The following is an 18,179-nucleotide window of genomic DNA, read 5'->3' as shown; positions in this document are numbered from 1 at the left end:
CGAGCGGTTAAGAGCACCGGATTCAAGCTTTGGTTTTTGATCAGCAGGGTGTGAGTTTGAATCCAGGTCGTGACACTTGCTACGTAAAATTGGGGAGGTAGTGCCTTCTGCTCTACTGGCCAGGCTTCAAATTGATGATACCCAAGCCTACATCCGTATGGACTGTGAAAGGGATAACCCTATTTCAGCCCTAGGAGTAGGTGGCAACGGCCTCTGGAAAAAAACAATTGTAGCCCACACCTGAGTGGCCTTCAGGCCTTGTGTGTCTGGTGACTTGCATAACAAAACAAAAAAACAAAAAAAAACGAACAAATCCCAATTTTTTGTGACGCTTTATTTTACAGTGACAGCTACCAGCCGACACCCTACTTTGAGGAAATCAAGCAGCTGTACTACCGAGATGAGTTCAGTCACAACGTCCAGGAATGGAACAAGGAGAGGAGTGCGGCCATTGAGACAGCACTCCATAAGATCCTGTACCGGGAGATGGCTAAGGAGCTCAAGAGCAAACTAGTGCAGGAGGCTAAAGACGGCATCATCAAGGTTGGTGTTAACTTTGTCAATTTTTTTATTTTTTTTTTTATTTTATTATTTTTTTTGTTTTTTTTTTTTTTTTTTTTTTTTTTTTTATATTCTTCGGACTAAACAATAAAACAAGCAGAGGCCGTCCAGGGAAGGGCAAAAGTAATAAAAAACTGTCATAAAAAAAGATGTGCCCTCCCAGACCTAGCTCAGGTTTGAGCTTATGAAAGGTTGCCTATCATAAGGTCTTTGAGTCACTGGAGGTGAGAGCTTGTCATGTTTGTGGAAACGAAGCAATTTCACAAAATGTTATTTCTCTGATTTTAACCATAATTTTGTATTACTATTTTTTTTGTTTTAGTCATAAAAACATGAAAATCAAATGCCCTAGACAACAAAATAGGGCTTTTAAAACCAAAGAAAAACTGTATGGGCTTGCAAGCTTTCACACTTTAAGCCTACAGTTCAGGATTTGAAAAGATATGAGTCCGTACAATGCAAAGAGTAAGTTTAAAGAGGTCAAATTTACTGACATTTTGTTTGAAAATTATCAAGTTTCGGGATTTTACTAAAAGTTTTCCTTACAAAAACGTACAGAGTGTACATTTGAATTGTAAAGACATCAAGTGTTTCGGGATTCTGACCCCAAAAATGGACTATAAAGGGACTTGACGAGTATCGAACACGGTGGCATTTTACATGGTTGAGCGTGAGGTTGGAAGTTTGCCCCCCATTATCTCAAAGACTCTTACTTTGGGAATGATATGTAGTAGTAGGTTTTAGCAAAAGGTTGCCTTCAGCCGGCACCATCTCGGGAAAGATATGGGTGGATCACAAAATTGAATTCGGCCATGAGTTTAGTTAGACCCCCCCTTTGACATGTTTAAACCCATTATACACTTTCGGTACAGACAAAAAAAAAAAAGTTCACAGATTTACAAATAACTTACAGGGTTTACAGAAGGTAATTGTGAAAGACTTCTCTTGAAATATTATTCCATGAAATGCTTTACTTTTTGAGAAAACATTAAAACAATATCAATTCTCGATAGCAAGAATTACGAATTTATTTTGAACACATGTCATGACACGAGGAAACGTGCGGAAACAAGGGTGGGTATTCCCGTTATTTTCTCCCGACTCCGATGACCGATTGAGCCTAGATTTTCACAGGTTTGGTATTTTATATATAAGTTGTGATACACGAAGTGTGGGCCTTACTGTTTACCAAAAGTGTCCAGTGGCGTTCTTCACACTGATAAAGTACAAATTAGAGAATTCTTTTTTAATAAACCATAATGATTGTTAACCCAACAGCTATGTTGTCGTAAGTTGTTTGACTGGCTGAAGGTGATGCCATTCCAAGTAGATCAACAGATGGAGGAAGATGAAGATGACTATCTCGATGTGAACAGTCGGATGGGTCTACGGGTCATGGGACTCTCCTTCTCTAGTGAGATGTGAGTATTAAAAATAACATCTTCCAGTACCAATCAGATGTTCCAACTGGAGGGTGGTATAAAAATCTATAAACTACTCCCAGTTTTTATATTGCACACTGTGATTGTGAGTGTCAATGCGTCACGCTCCGCATACGGACAGTGCAAGAATAACATTCTAAACTTTGCGCGTGCCTGCTGTTCGTAATAAAATAGCGTTCTGAAATTTTTAAACTTTGTGTCTTGCTTATGGACACAGGTGTCACGACTGTAAACACAAAAAACTTGCTTAGGACAGAAAAGTATTGCTTAACAGAAACAGAATACCAGTCAAAACTACATTAAGTTTAGACATTGTTGTGACTGGTGCCTTATTAATTTTTGGCTTCGCAAAGCAATTTGTGAAGCAGTATTTTCTGCTTAACAGCTTATTAAAATTCGGCCCAGCTGATGTTCTCCTCAATACCTCTCATGAGCAAAAATGTTAAAATTGTAATTAATTTTTGTTTTCTTCTCACTTCTTCTCGTCAGGGACTCGGCTGCCTTTGCCGCGGTGATAGACGGCGATGGTGAGATGGTAGACTTCCTGAGGTTGCCGCACTTCTTGAGGAGGAAGAACAGCTTCTACCAGCGGGATCGGGACCTGAAGCAGGCCGACATGGACTCCCTGAAGGAATTCATCTCCAGCAAGAAGCCTCATGTCATCGCGGTTGGAACAGAGTCAAGGTATAAGGCAGATGTCTGCAACTAGGACCCAATTTCACAAAACTGTTTTAACAAAGCAGTAAATCCTGCTTGACAAAACATTTTCGGTAAGCAAAAAATGAGTGGGGCGCCAGTCACGACAATCTGTTTCTGTTAAGCAAAAAAATGTACTATGCTGTGCTTAGCAAGTTTTGTGCTTACAGTCTTTATGATAGAGCTGCTTAAAGGACGATTTTGTGCTTACTGTGCGATGTCCATTACATAGTGCTGCTAACCGTAGGCACATGAAAAGGTATGCAAATCTTTAGGGGTTTACGGTATGAAAATGAATGATTTAACATATGGTCGCTTAATTTAAGCTAACATATAAAAAAATACCCTAATGCTTAAGCACATTTTGTTGCTAAAGTTAGCACCAGTTGGTTAGCATGAAAATGTGCTTAACGTTAAGCGGCGCTATGAAATAAGGCCCTGATTGTCAAGTCCTACAAGGGCCAATGCTTGGAGCATGAACAATCTGATATGGAAAGGTTTGCGGTAACACCATGTAATGACTATCTCTAGTGAGTTGGGTTGGTTCTGAAAAGAACTGTTGGTTTTTTTAACAATCTGACCAAACTTTACAACTAAATAACATTTTGACAACAGTGTTTGAGTTATTTTTCATAAACAAATAATGATGAATGAAATTTATGCAAAGCTGCAGCTTCTGGTATTCATAAATGTACATGTCTCACTTTGAAATGAGATAAAACCATAGAGCTATACATATTGACTAGAGCGCTAACACCCCGTTATACACGCACTTTGAAGGTTTTGAAGCCATGTGGGCGCATCCATGTTATGTACAAACCAATACAAAAGCTTGAAATTTTGTACGGCAATTGTACAGCTATTTGCATGATAGTGTGTTTGTTCTTTTCTATGTGTCATCGAACAAAAAAAATGCAGCAAATGTAGCGCACACGCGTCAATGTGTGTTCTCTTAAAATTGAAATCGTTCCGTAGTCGCGCAACACATCAAACATGTCTGCGCCCAGGGTGGCTTCAAAACGCAGACGAAGTTAGCGCTCTAGTCTATCATGTCTATATATATAGCTCTATGGATAAAACACACATATTGGATTTATTTGCAAAACTAATGCTACCTTTTTGAGCATTTTTGTTCTGCTGCCATATATAGCGTCTAAAAAATCCCCTATCGCATTTGAGAATAACCTGTGGAAATATTGACCAAATCTTTTAGGACCACCCTTGGTGTGATCAAGGACATCCAGCAGTGTGTGTCTGATCTAGAGGCAGAGCAGCAAATTGCTCCCATTAGCGTGCAGATGATAGACTCCAACGTAGGGGAGGTGTACGCTGCAACCAACATGGCTGAGGTACGTATCCGAATCTGAACTTAGCAGTTTTTTCAGAGTTTTTTGTGAATTAGAATCTGAATGTGAATTATAGATGGAAAGTGTCCTAATGGAATCATAACACCAATTTCTGAATTTGAATCTGAATTATATAGTCAGCAAAGTATCCTAACGAAAACATAACACCAATTTTTTGTATCTAAGTTTGAATCTGCATTACATAGTCAGCAAAGTATCCTAACGAAAACATAACACCAACTTTTTGTTTCTGAATTTGAATCTGAATTATATATTTGGTGAATCTGAATTATATATTTGGCAAAGCATCCTACATGTCCTAGTGGAAATATCACACCAATTTTTTGTAGACATGGTAGAGAGGACAATGACAGTAATTAGATGTGGGAGGTTAAACCCTGGTGGTTCTGGTTTACAGGTTTCCTTAGTTTGGCGAGCTACAAAGAAAACTTACTTCTGAACCCTCCTTGGTTTCATGTTTGTTTTTCTTGTGTTTCTTTTGTAGACAGAGTTTAGGAAATACCCGTCCTTGTTGCGGCAGGCCATCTCAGCGGCTCGTAGGCTCCAGGACCCTCTGGTGGAGTTAGCTCGATTGTGCAATCCAGACGAGGATCTCATGTGCCTGAAATTTCATCCCATGCAGGTAGGTCATTTTTAAACTTAAAAAACCTCCTCACCTGTTTAACCTAATATCTCACTGACCTACTGTCCATCAGACAACCTGTAAGAAACCTGTGTTCCTGTTCCTGTTCCCAAACTTCAATTTTTTCGCATTCAAAGAACCAAACACAGTTGGGAGATTGTGCCTTTTCTTTTGCAACACCAAGGATGTGGGACCATCTTCTTCGGAACATCAGGCTATCTACTTTATTAGCAAATTTAATGAAAATTCTTAAATCTCACCCTTTTTCAAAAGCCTACTGTACGGCGGTATGAGCAACAACTGTTGGATTGGCGCCTTATAAATTTAACCACTGATTGATTAATTGATTGATGCCGATGGATGAGTGAATCTTTCTAGGATTTGTAACGATCTATAATCTGCACCCTGCAAGCCCACAGTGTCGCTCTACTAAACTTCTCTGTCTGTCTGTCTCCCTGATGCGTAGGACGCTGTGAGCCGAGAGGAGCTCCAGGAGGCCCTGCAGCAGGAGTTCATCTACAGGGTCAACGAGGTGGGTGTTGATGTCAACCGGGCCATTGCGCATCCACACACGCAGAGCTTGGTACAGTTCATATGTGGATTGGGTCCACGCAAGGGCAACGCCATCGTCAGGGTGAGTCTCGTTACATGTGTGAATAACAACGCTCAAGTTTATTAGTCTGGTTTTACCCTTGCATTAATGTGTGATAAGCACTGTATGATTTTGATGTCCTAAAAAAAAATGTAAAACGATTATGCAAGTTTTTCCAAAACAAGGCTAAAAAACCATTATTGGTATTGAAAATAACTTGGGGAAGCTGAAAGTAGGAGTTGATATTCCCCTTAAAACAGTCTACATGTATATTGTATAGTTAAGGACGGAGTGCATTATGCACCAAGCAAGGAGTTCCAAAGAGATGCAGTATGTAGAATAAAGCTGTTGAAATGGCTCGTTGTTCAACATCTCAGCGACATCCTGATGGGAGAAACCAGGGGCTGAGTTCACAAAGAGCTAAGATTGATCTTAACAGCAAATCAATCATAGTTGCTTCTTAAAGTGTGATGTTACAATACAAATCACTATGGTAATACTGACAATATTGTCTTGCGATGAATTTTATTGCTTTGTGAAATCGGCCCCTGGTGTCGGACACACTGGTTGCATATTTACCATAATATCGTGCCTGCCAGAAGGGCCCTATTATGTACAGGGTCACACTTTCATCATCCATATTATACAAATATTGACTGCTTCGAGTGCTATGGTTAAAACTACCACACCCGAGGTGATCCCTGGAGCGTTCTATTTTCCCGAGGCGTAGCCGAGGGAAAATGGAGCGCTCCGGTGATCACCGAGGGAGTCGTTGTTTGAACCATAGCATGAGTTAAAGCAGTCAATATTTGTTTTATAACACCCCAACAGACTATTTATCATCTTCGTACACATAACGTTTCAGATACACAGATCACAACTGATTGTGTTCGAGGTGGGTAAAAATCTGTGTGGGTACTGCACGCCGTGTGATAGTCGTCGGACTATCACATGACAAACAACGCACTAAAACAAACTACCATCAGTGTAGTCAACAGTAGATGTTCTTTAGATGTTACTATGGTCTAAAAATCGTGTTGACATGGTTGATGTAGACCAAAGTTGACTTTAATTAACCTCCTACTTTACCCTTATTGACTCTAATTGACTCTCGTTTATTTTTTGTGTATCAGACATTGAAACAGCAGAACCAGCGTCTTGAGAATCGTAATCTGTTAGTCACTGTGTGTAAGCTGGGCCCCAAGGTCTTCATTAACTGTGCTGGCTTCATTAGAATTGACACAACCTCGCTAGGAGACAGGTAAATACCATGCCAAGCCAAATCTTTTAACCAGGCATGTGATTTCAGCAGTGTTCTCCCTTGAAGGATTTTTGATACCTTTTGTAGATCAAGCTTTTGGCCATGACATGAATCCCTACTCACTGTGAAGGAAGATGTGTGTATTATAATTTACCTTTAGAAGTTTCAACCTCATTAGTAGGGGAACAACAAAAAAGTGAAAATCACAGAGCAATGTTTTCAGGAGAGTTGCATAAATCCGCTGTGCTAAAATTAAAAAAATTCTCACTGCAACAAAATTGTTTTCAAGAAGTTTACTTGTTTCTCAAAAACTTCATGTACATGTACAGCACCTCAGCAAGTTATATTTGAAGGGAAGGTTAACATGTATACCGTCATTTGTCTCTAAACCACATAAGTTTTGTGTCCTACAAAAAGTACCCAAAACAGTGGTCAGCTGGCCAAGTGCTATTTAAAACACTTGTGGACCAGTCAGAATTCTCTCCAACTGGTCTGACTGGCTTGTTCGGTGTTGACAAATATTGATTTAAAAGTATGGACTCATACAAAAGTTGACAGACTAGTGAAATTACATGCTCTCAGGTCATGCTGGCTAGTCACTGAAAAGGGCAAACTCTGTTCAGGATTATATCTACACCTCTTTGAGCTTTCAAAATATCGTGAAAGAAGTATAAAGCAGTCCACCAGAGGGTGCAATAAATATTCCACATTGTGTCCAAACCTGTAGTATTGTATTTCTGTTGATGCACAAAATCTGTAAACCTCCTGAATTGTATAAACACAGGGGAGAGGTTCAAATTCTAGAACTATGGAATTACTCAATTCATCTGTCTTATGTTCTTGACTTTCACAGCTCTGATTCCTACATCGAGGTGCTAGACAGCACCCGTATCCACCCAGAGACCTATGAGTGGGCCCGCAAGATGGCTGTGGATGCCCTGGAGTATGACGAGTCTGCTGACGATGCCAACCCAGCCGAGGCCCTCGAGGAGATCCTGGAGAATCCAGACAAGTTGAAAGATCTGGATCTGGACGCTTTCGCTGAAGAGCTGGAGAGACAGGTGGGTGTGATTCTCTCCTTTCAGACTGTCAAACAAATCGCTTTGGGTTGAACAAAGAAAAGATGGCTAGAGTGGGACTTGAACCTGCGGCCTGCAGATTATAAAACATCTGTAAATCTTGATCAACACTATTTGCTAACTCAGCACCCAATTGTTTAAGCTCTGAGAAGATGGGCATGCCTAACCTCATGCTCAGAGGGACTCGCTTGGGGTATACTGCCATATCCACAAAATGGAAGTGTCACCTTTTGATTGATTTTTCTTTTTCTTTTTTTCTTTCTTTTTTTTTGAGGTGGTGTGTCGTGGCTGAGCATTCTAGTTCCCGGTTAATGCACTTGTGCCCCCCGAGCAAGGCACCTAACCATAATTGCTATATAAAAAGCTTGCCTACTTCCCATGTGACTGTGAAACGGCTAACCTCGTTTCAGCTCCAGGGGTAGGTGACAGCCCAAATCAGTGTAGCCCTCACCTTGAAGTGGTTGTCCGGCATGAATTTGGGCGATATCTCATAAACAATAGACCCCTTGCATGTGACATCACACGCTCAAAAAGTGGCCTCACTTGGGTCAAAGGAGGCAAATGATTGGACGATAGCTGTTCTTTGTGCGTGAAAAGGTGCGCGTCAGTATAGCATTTTCACGTTATGTAAGGGGTCTATTGTTTTTTAAAGATGCAAATTTCTCTCTTCAGGGGTACGGAAATAAGAGCATTACTCTGTACGACATCCGAGCTGAGCTGAACAGTCGCTACAAGGATCTGCGGTCACCGTACCACCCACCATCAGCTGAGGAAACCTTCAGCATGCTGACCAAAGAAACACCAGAGACATTCTACAGAGGTAAATATATTTATTTGTCTACTTATTTATTGGTTCTGTAGGGTGATGTTTTTGGCAGCACCATGTGTGAATCTCTGTTGAGTTTGGAACTTGGCCCAATTTGTTTTTTTAACTGCTTAAGCTTAAAATGTTGCTAAGCACAACAAAATTATGCTTACCAGAATAACGTTTCTTGCTAGAATACCATTTAACATGAAGAAAATTTAACTGTTATCATGCTTAGTTCTGCTAAGTAGAACAAATTTAAGCACTATTTTCTGCTTAAGCAGCTTTCAGAACCAACACAACTCAAAAGAGGAATGTTACATGTATAACACTTGGTGCTACGGCAAACCTAATTCTACTCCACGCAAAGTTTCAAAATCCTACTTATTTATTGAAAAGTCTATTGAAGCCTGCACCATGTGTACATGTTGGTCAGCACTTGCACTCAAAAAAAGTCTCCTACTTTCTAAGGACCAAGTATCATGTTTGGCAATGCCTTCCCAACCTTTTATGTAGCAGTTATGGTTAAAGGATTTGGGGTCTTTTTGTAACACAAAACACAATGTCCACAGATTTACGTTAAACTTACACCATTTGAAGATAATGGGAGTAGAATGCGTACCATAAAATATTAGTTGCTGAGGTGCTGTAGTTTTTGAGAAATGATTAAAACAATGTCATGAAAATACATTTTATACATGCTAAAATAATTTTCGCCTCATAATCACTGAGACAAAAATTATTTTCATGACATTGTTTTACTGATTTTTCAAAAACTGCATGTACAGCACCTGAGCAAGTAATATTTTCAGGGAAGCTTTCTACTATCATTATCTTCAAACTGTGTAAGTTTATTGTAAATCTGTGGACATTGTGTTTTTTGTCCTACAAAAAGTACCTCGACCCTTTAAGTGCCTTGCTCAATGTCTACATGGGCCTAGTCAGACAGTGTTTAGGTACCGTCAGGCAGATGTAGGAATAATGCCTGGTTCTTTCCTTGATACAGGTAAGATGGTGCTGTGTACAGTGACTGGCATTGCCAGGAGGAGACCACAGAAGGATCAGCTAGACCAGGCTAACCCGGTCAGGAACGATGAGACTGGATTGTGGCAGTGCCCGTTCTGTCAGCAAGATGACTTTCCGGAACTCAGTGAGGTATGTTAAGGATGTCTTGCTCTAATACATGTAGATGTTAAATTTGCATCGGGATAAAGAATACTTATAATTACCCTGACGCTAATATGTGCTAGCGCTGTATAATCAGTACTTTCCCGAGTTCTGTGAAAACAAAATCGCATGCATACAATGTCATACTCGAGTGGGAGTCGAACCCACTACCTTCGTAATTCGAGAGCAGTGTCTTACCAACTAGATGTCTTGCTTGTGAGATGTCCACAGCTGATGAGTCATGTTGAACAAAGAGGATTGTTATGCGAACTTTCTAAAAATAGAACTGTAAATCTTGTTGCCAAATATCAAGATGTATGTTTTCTCTAGATACTCCCTTTAGTAAGGATTTTATTTTGACAAAGGAAACATTTGTGATGCGATTAAGCTAAACGAGTCATTTATCAGAATCATCATTATAGATAAACAAGCCAAAACAGGCCAATTTCAAAAACAAATTTGTGTGTAAATTGAATTGCCAAAATATATCTTACTTTATAATGGCAACTATCTCCTGATCAATAACATCAAAAAGGGGTTAAAATTAGCATTGAAAGAAGATGGTATGTTCAATAAGCAATGGGACATAATACTCTTGTTTCATTCTCTCGAATCTCTTGGTGTTTCTACTTTCACAAACTTGTTATAACTTTCTTTTCTTATGAAGGTATGGAGCCATTTCGATGGCGGCAATTGTCTGGGTCAGGCTGTCGGGGTCAGAGTTCGTCTGGACAACGGGATTCAGGGCTTCATCCCGACTAAGATGATCAGCGACAAGAGGGTGTCCAGTCCAGAGGAAAGAGTCAAGGTATCAGACAGATTGCATTTTGGATTTTCATTCATTTTTATTGTTAGAAAGTTGAGGCTTGGAGGGGAAGTTAGTCTAACACCATATTATTATTGTTCTGGAAATAAAAACAAGGATGCCTTATACAAAGTGAACTTAATTACTGTAGCTCACAAGCCTGAAAAACTGTAAACAAGAATGCTTGCTATGTGAACCAGAAATTTAGAGAATTGTTATCCAACTACCTGACCTGGATTAGTGGTTGCAATACCACTCAAAAAAATGTTGTTATTTTTTTGTATTGTTTTTTAAACATAATGGGAGTTTTGCTATGGGGCTGCTCTACTTCAAAGAAGTTGAGAAAAAAAGAGGTTGACATAATGTAGGGACTTGAAACACTATGTGGACTTCCACATGTCCACACAGTGTTTTTAACAGTGTTGGAGAACAGGATTTTTCTTAGTTGTACAGAGCAAAGGAATGTCCACAGAGTGATTGCAACACAGAGCTGTGTGTTGCCTGAGTGTGAGCTACATGTACATGCCCTATGGGCTTGGACTTACACACGTCCACACAGTGTTTTTAACAGTAGTGAAGAATAGGATTTTTCTTAGTTGTACAGAGCAAAGGAATGTCCACAGAGTGATTGCAACACAGAGCGATGTGTTGCCTGAGTGTGAGCTACATGTACAAGCCCTATGGGTGTGTACATTTTCACCCCCAAACATAAAGTCCGGAAGAACTAAAATTCCAAGATAATCATTTTTGATGTTCTTGTGAAAATAAGGTTGGCATGACGCTGCATTGTCGCATCACCAAGATCGAGATTGAGCACTTCCGCGTGGACCTGACGAGTCGAAGCTCAGACCTCCAGGACAAGAACGCGGAGTTCGCCCCGGCCAGGGACAATTTTTTCGACCACAACCTTCACGAGAAGGACCAGAAAAAGGACGAAGACACAAAGAAGAAGTCTGCTCAGGGTAAGGACCACATCACAAAACACCACGGGAGACTAAAGTCAATTGTCGTACTGTCCTGCCAAAATAGCTCTTTCTTCAAAATACCACAGGAGACTGGGGCCTATTGGCATACTCTCCTGCCAAACTGGGTCCTTCCACAAAATACCACTGTGTAAACTTTTGGTGTACTTTCCTGTCAAACAGGGTTTGTCCACAAAATACCACGGGAGACTGCGGAGTCTTTTGGCATACTCTCCTGCCAAAATGGCTTCGTCCACAAAACACCACAGGATACTGTGGAGACTATTGACCTAATTGACCTATTTCCAAACTGGCACTTGCCCACAAAATACCACAAAAGACTGTAGAGAAAGTAAATAGTACACAAGCTTTCAACAGCTGTACAAACAAAATAAACCCATGTATCCAATGCAAGACTGGAAGGTATGCTATTTTGTGGATCCCTGTAGCACCTATGGGTTGGATGGTTTTTAATAGACCTCTTGCATTGGTCGCCAAAATAACCAGTTTGTTTGTGTATTGTTCTTGTTAACATTTGTAGCGTACGTGAAGCGAGTTATTGTCCATCCTTCATTCCACAACATCACATTCAAGGATGCAGAGAAACTTCTGATCAACATGGATTTAGGTGAAGTGGTCATCAGGCCCAGCAGTAAGGTATGTGATGAAGGGAAATTCCACAAACTTTAAGTCTAGTAATTTTTAAATTTATCCTTACATCGATGTGTGTTAACACTGTGTACTTGGTACTTTCCCCGAGTTCTGGGAAGAAAAAAAATCACAGGCATATTACTCAAAGTGGGACTCAAAGTAATGACCTTTGCTATGCTAGAGCAGTTTCTTGCCAACTAGACCACAGAGATAGCTAGAGGCAGTTCAAATCCTATGTCTTAGTTCTATCAAAACTGCCCCTAGCTAACGGGGCAATCTCGGCGGCTAGTTGATCGAGAAAAGAACTGGTGGTTTACTACTCAACATCTTAATCAGTATGCTCTGTTTGTTTTCAGGAGACACTTTGAGTCTTCCTGTCCCCAGTAAAAATGCTCAGGCTGTTTTGTCTTTCAAGAAGGGTCTCAAGACTCGCCCGTTTCTTTTCTCCTGATGAGCCCATTGCAACATTTGGTAATTTGGAGTATACAAATGGCGCTATTTAATCTTTACTATTAAAGCCATAAATATTTTGTTATTTGATTTCACATGTTGCCTTTCCAGGGAGGAGACCACCTGACAGTAACGTGGAAGGTGGATGAAGGAATCTACGCCCACATTGATGTCAGAGAAGAAGGCAAAGAGAATGTCTTTAGTCTTGGGACGTCACTTTGGATCGGCAGTGAGGTAGGTGGAAGAATAATCCATAATTGGAATAAACAGTCTGAGAAAAGTTTCTGTCAGTAACACGTCTCAGATTCAAGTTAGGGGGCTTAACAACTGATGTATTTGTCCATAACCACATTGCTTCAAAGTGAAATGATTCTCCAAATGCTTGATACAAACCGAGCTAGCTGCTGTACCTCTAACCATGTAGGTTTTTACCGCCATTGTTTTTAATATCAATATAAACCACAAGGGAAACTGACTGGGTGAATTTGTAAATGATTTTTGGGGTTGAACAAAGAATTGACTAGAGTGGGATTCGAACCAACGACCTCCGGATTAACGTGCCGGCGCTCTACCAACTGAGCTATCTAGCCCTATATTGGCGGTGTCCCTATTTTGTCAATATCTTTTGTTCGGGGGTGCCAGTCAGAAGCCATACAACCGTTAACTGCCGTGTAGCCAGGGATAATTGTTTTTAATAATAATAATAAAGACTTGTAATGTGCACATATCCACCCTGCTGGGTTTTCAAGGCGCAGTAAAACAAAACCAAAAAAAATGAAAGAAAAACAGATACAACAAAATTAGTACTTGAAAACCTGTGACATCAGATAAGTTTTGAGACGAAAATTTAGTTTTGTGATACAAAGACAAGATCTAAGACTAAGTGGTAGAGTGTCTAGATAGGTGGCGCAGCTGGAAAAAAAAAGACAAGTCGCCCCAGGAGTGTTGACACGTTCGATGAGGAGAACCATGGAACTGGATCAAAGATTCCTTGATGGAGTGTAAACTTGAAGTAGTTTAGAAATATAGTGGGGAGCCTTGCCATTAAGTGCTTTGTGGACAATGAGCATTAGCTTCAACATAATTACTCCTGGTCACTGGGCCTTAAATCATTCCTCAAACCATCTCAGCTCCCAGGGGAGTATACATGTACAGCCTTGGGCAACAAATGCGCTACTCGGCTAAATCAATCACAAGAACCATCTCTGCCCTTACAGGTACCCATTTACCCCTGGGTGGAGAGAAGCAATTACAGTGAAGTGTCTTGCCCAGGGACACAAGTGTCACGACTGGGATTCGAACCCACACTCTGCTGAACAGAATCACCAGAGCTTGAATTCAGTGCTCTTATCCGCTCGGCAACGACACCCCATATGATTCGTTGAAGTTGTTTCAGAATGGGCGTGATAGAACAGATTACCAAACATGAAAGATAACAAAACATGTACCTTCCCTTTGAGGTGTTCTGAGCCCGATTTCATAGAACTGCTGAGCACAAAAATTTGCTTAGCATGAAATTTCTTCCTCAATAAAAACAGGATTACCAACCAAATTTCAACATGATTTTAAGGATAAGCAAACTATTGCTGAATACCAGTAACAAGCAATATGTAGCGAATGGAAATTTTGTAGGTAATCCTACTTATCAATGTATCCATGGTATTGCCCCTGTTTATCTTCAAAGCTTAGTTCAGGAGTACAAAACAACCAGGAATCTGCGATCTTCAAATAAATCCCTTCTGACCCCCCCCCCCCCCCCAGTTATCAAAACCAAGTCGTACGGTTCCCGCTCTTTCCAATATGCAGCAGTTCAGTTATGGAACAGTCTTCCAGAGGTTGTTAAACAGGCTGAGACATCAGAACAATTCAAAACCCGGTTGAAAACATATCTGTTTACTTTGTACAATAATTGTTGATTTCCTTTTACAGCGCATAGGGACCTCACGGTGATATGCGCTATATAAGAATGGTTTTATTATTATTATTATTATTATTATTATTATCCTGTTTTTATTAAGGAAGAAATTTCATGCTAAGCAAATTTTTGTGCTTAGCAGCTCTATGAAATTGGACCCTGGTTGGCATAGTGGTATTTTTCTTGCCTTCCACCTCTTGAACATGTTGAACCTCGGTTCAAATCCCTCCGGGGTACTATGTTGGTTGAGGTTGAAGTCCCTACCCGACTGCCTGGGTTTTTCCCTGGAATAATTCTCTGGGGTTTTCCTCCCACATCTAAAACTGAAGCATTCTTCATTTTCTTCTCTCCATTGGTTACCTGGCTAGTATAGTGACTAAGTTTGCTTTTCTGAGAGTTGTTGGCTTCACAACCAGAACTAATAAATGAAACGAAATGAAAACGAAAATAAAAAAAGCATTAACACCAGCTAAGATTCCTGAATGTATGTGAGAGATTTCAAATAATTATTGAATATTTACATCATCTCTCTCTCTCTCTTCCTCTCCAGGAATTTGAAGATCTTGATGAAATCATCGCTCGTCACATCCAGCCCATGGCTGCGTACGTTCGCGATACCATGCAGCACAAGTACTACCGAGACACTGAGGGCGGCAAACGGGAAATAATGGAGAAGCACCTCGGCGGAGAAAAGCGCAAACAGCCATCGCGTATCCCGTACTTCATGAGTTTCACTAAAGTAAGCTTCTATTTATATCAATTAGCTTTTCTACATCAAGCTCATTATCTACAATTCAAAGCCCCAATTTCTTTGTGTGATGGTAATTGCATTATGCAGTCAGAGTTTACAAGCCAATTGGAAGATTTTATGGACTTTTTTTAAAGGACAGCATGATATTCTTCCTACTTAAAGACACTGGACACTATTGGTAATTGTCAAAGTCAAGTCTTCTCACTTGGTGTATCTCAACATATGCATAAAATAACAAACCTGTGAAAATTTGAGCTCATTTGGTCGTCGAAGTTGCGAGATAATAATGAAAGAAAAACACCCTTGTCACCATAGTTGTGTGCTTTCAGATGATTGATTTTGAGATCTCAAATTCTAAATCTGAGGTCTCGAAATAGAATTCGTGGAAAATTACTTCTTCCTCAAAAACTACTTCACTTCATAGGGAGCCGTTTCTCACACTGTTGTATTCTATCAACCTCTCCTCATTACTCGTTACCAAGTAAGGTTTTATGCTAATAATTATTTTGAGTAATTACCAATAGTGTCCACTGCCTTTAAAGCTGATTTCTGATTTTTGTTTCACCCTCGGAACAGCAACAAAATCATTACAAAAAGCCTGAATAGGCTACACAAAATTTTCAAGGGCCAAATATTATGCCTATAATGAGGCCATATGGCTGTGCATGACCTCTTGCATATCCGCTGTTCATTTTGGTAATTACTCAAAATATATTTTAGCACACAACCTTACTTGGTATCGATCAACGGAGAGCTGTTGATAATATAAAACATTGTGAGAAACGACTCACTCTGAAGTAACACAGTTTTTGAGAAAGAGGTAATTTCTCACTAAAATAATAAAAGACTTCTGGCCAGAAGCCTTTTATTCCTATCTGAAAGCACGCTATTTTGTACAAGAAGGGTGTTTTTTCTTTCATCATTTTCTTGCAACTTCAATGATCAATTCAGTCAAAATTGTCCATGCTTGCTATTTTATGCATATGTGGGATACACCAAGTGAGAATGCTGGTCTTTGACAATTACCAAACATGTTCAGTGCCTTTAAGACGGCCAAGTCTATTCTTCAAAACCAAAGTTTGGAAAAGTTTTTTTTTTTATAGGAGTGGCTTCCTTCATTGTAAAAAGAAAAGGGATTAATAACTTTGAAGGACCATTTTTATCTTTTGTATGTCTACCAGTCATACTGGATTCTAAGTTTTCATGCTCTTTTTTCTTTTCAGGATTATCCAGGGAAATTATTGTTGTCTTATCAGCCACGCAGTAAAGCAAGACATGAGTTTGTCACGATCACACCCGAGGGTTATCGCTACCGAGGGCAGATTCACCAGACACTGAATGCACTCCATCGATGGTTCAAGGAACACTTCAGGGACCCTATACCTGGTGAGTGAAACACCCCAACCCCTTCCCCCTTGAGGCCCCCCGCTTTAGTGAAGTCTTTCATATTTTAAATAAGCCTTTTTGGCGGACACAATACTACAACACTATTGGGTTTGGGTAAATTTGTGTGTAGACACCCAAACCAAAAGGTGCACTCCTATCACGTCCGCCATACCTTAAAAAGGCTTATGGGATTGCATGGTTAGGTATCAATTTATATTTGGTTTGCAGTAATATCATAGCTGTGTAGATTTTGTTTTTTGAGAACTTGTCTTGCTATTTATTCTACTGATACAGAGTGGAATTTGGGGAATTCGAGAGACTTCTCAGTTCTGAATAGAAATGTCCTGCTCCCTGGGCAGCTGGATTATTCTGTTTGACTTTAATTACATGTACTCAATATAATACTGTTGCATCAGTGCAAACTTGTTGTGTGTTGCACGAAAATACTCCACGCAATAACTTATCAGGGTTCGTACTTGTTTTGTCTGCGCATCCAGGCTTCTTTAAGCGTCTTGACAATTTCAAAACTTGCGCGTAACCTTAATTTAGGACAATGACGCACGTAGTATTTAAATTTTATTTCTTTTATGTAGGAGTCACTCCAGCAAGTGTTCATCGCACTCCAATGGTGGCTGCACCGGAGAGAACACCAGCAGTCTACAGTTACATGGGTAAGCCAGTTGCTGCGTTGGTATTCAAGTTCATCGTGGAGCGATTTGTGGCCGAGAGGTCTATTGCACTAGACTCTATCAATCTCTAGTGTTTCTTATCAGTAGAGTTTTGGTGTGGGTCCCATTCTTAACAATTGTGTCCTTGCACTAGACACTTTGGTAATACTAATGCTTTGCCAGTCGGATGGAACGCTTTAGTGTAGAGAGGTTTGCCCTGTGTTCCTTGTCTGGTTAGCTGCAGAATGAACAGCATCACCTTGTAAACCCTTTTCGAGGCGCTATGTAAAGGGGTTTCATAACACATCCAAAGTATACCTGGAGCACTGGTCAACGCACTATGAATATTGTTGTCTGGTTTGTGCAGGAACGCACACTCTTTGTCATGCACAGTTGTTTGGACTTGCTATTGTTGTTATATATTCCCTTTCCTAAAGAATTCTCCAGTTTAACAAAAAAAAAGTCCCAACTGCTGTGTGTTTGCCTACCATGAGATTTTTACACCATTTTCAGAGGGTGTTTTTGTAATGTGATTTTTATGCATTATTTATCTTGATTTTAGAAATGAATTTGAAAATGTGATTTTTATTGTTTGTCTCTTACTAAGATATTGTTCAGTTATTGTCTTGTTCGATTTTCCCAGGCACCCCGATGATCCAGAAATCTGGTGCAGGGTTCAACCAACTGTACGCCACACCCAGCATGAGCATAGCTACTCCACGTCAAACCCCTGGTGCCACGCCCCAGATCAACGCAGCCGCCCGCTATGGCACGTACTCTGGGGCCTACTCCAACATTCCGTCGTATGCCACGCCCCAGACCAATAACCCCCTGTCTACGCCCAGGATGACGCCCTCATATCAGCCCATGCAGGTATGGCATTTATTTATTTATTTTTGTTTTTTTCTCCTCTTCTTTTTGAATACATAACAATTTTGCCAGTGTTTGGCTGACAGAATTTATTTGTGGTTTGTACAAGTACTAGCCCAGGAAGCCTTT

The 18,179-nt window shown here is 40.2% G+C and overlaps 1 protein-coding gene across 1 annotated transcript in view; it reads left to right on the top strand.

The window, feature by feature from the left end:
- The window catches only part of LOC117289980 (transcription elongation factor SPT6-like), a 48,269-nt gene that overhangs the window by 26,089 nt on the left and 4,001 nt on the right, over window positions 1-18,179 (top strand). Inside the window, exons 20-37 of the mRNA XM_033771183.1 lie at window positions 345-543; window positions 1,840-1,982; window positions 2,493-2,687; window positions 3,913-4,048; window positions 4,551-4,688; window positions 5,155-5,322; window positions 6,414-6,541; window positions 7,395-7,602; window positions 8,293-8,440; window positions 9,432-9,580; window positions 10,260-10,400; window positions 11,167-11,359; window positions 11,901-12,016; window positions 12,572-12,694; window positions 14,926-15,114; window positions 16,350-16,512; window positions 17,106-17,183; window positions 17,824-18,053. Coding sequence (XP_033627074.1) covers window positions 345-543; window positions 1,840-1,982; window positions 2,493-2,687; window positions 3,913-4,048; window positions 4,551-4,688; window positions 5,155-5,322; window positions 6,414-6,541; window positions 7,395-7,602; window positions 8,293-8,440; window positions 9,432-9,580; window positions 10,260-10,400; window positions 11,167-11,359; window positions 11,901-12,016; window positions 12,572-12,694; window positions 14,926-15,114; window positions 16,350-16,512; window positions 17,106-17,183; window positions 17,824-18,053 — 2,845 coding nt within the window. The remainder of the gene's footprint in view (window positions 1-344; window positions 544-1,839; window positions 1,983-2,492; window positions 2,688-3,912; window positions 4,049-4,550; window positions 4,689-5,154; window positions 5,323-6,413; window positions 6,542-7,394; window positions 7,603-8,292; window positions 8,441-9,431; window positions 9,581-10,259; window positions 10,401-11,166; window positions 11,360-11,900; window positions 12,017-12,571; window positions 12,695-14,925; window positions 15,115-16,349; window positions 16,513-17,105; window positions 17,184-17,823; window positions 18,054-18,179) is intronic.

This window comes from Asterias rubens, chromosome 5 (genome assembly GCF_902459465.1).
Source record: "Asterias rubens chromosome 5, eAstRub1.3, whole genome shotgun sequence".
NCBI classification, from domain to species: domain Eukaryota; kingdom Metazoa; phylum Echinodermata; class Asteroidea; order Forcipulatida; family Asteriidae; genus Asterias; species Asterias rubens.
The sequence above is the reverse complement of the archived record's forward strand: the minus strand, read 5'-3'. Positions and strand labels throughout refer to the sequence as shown.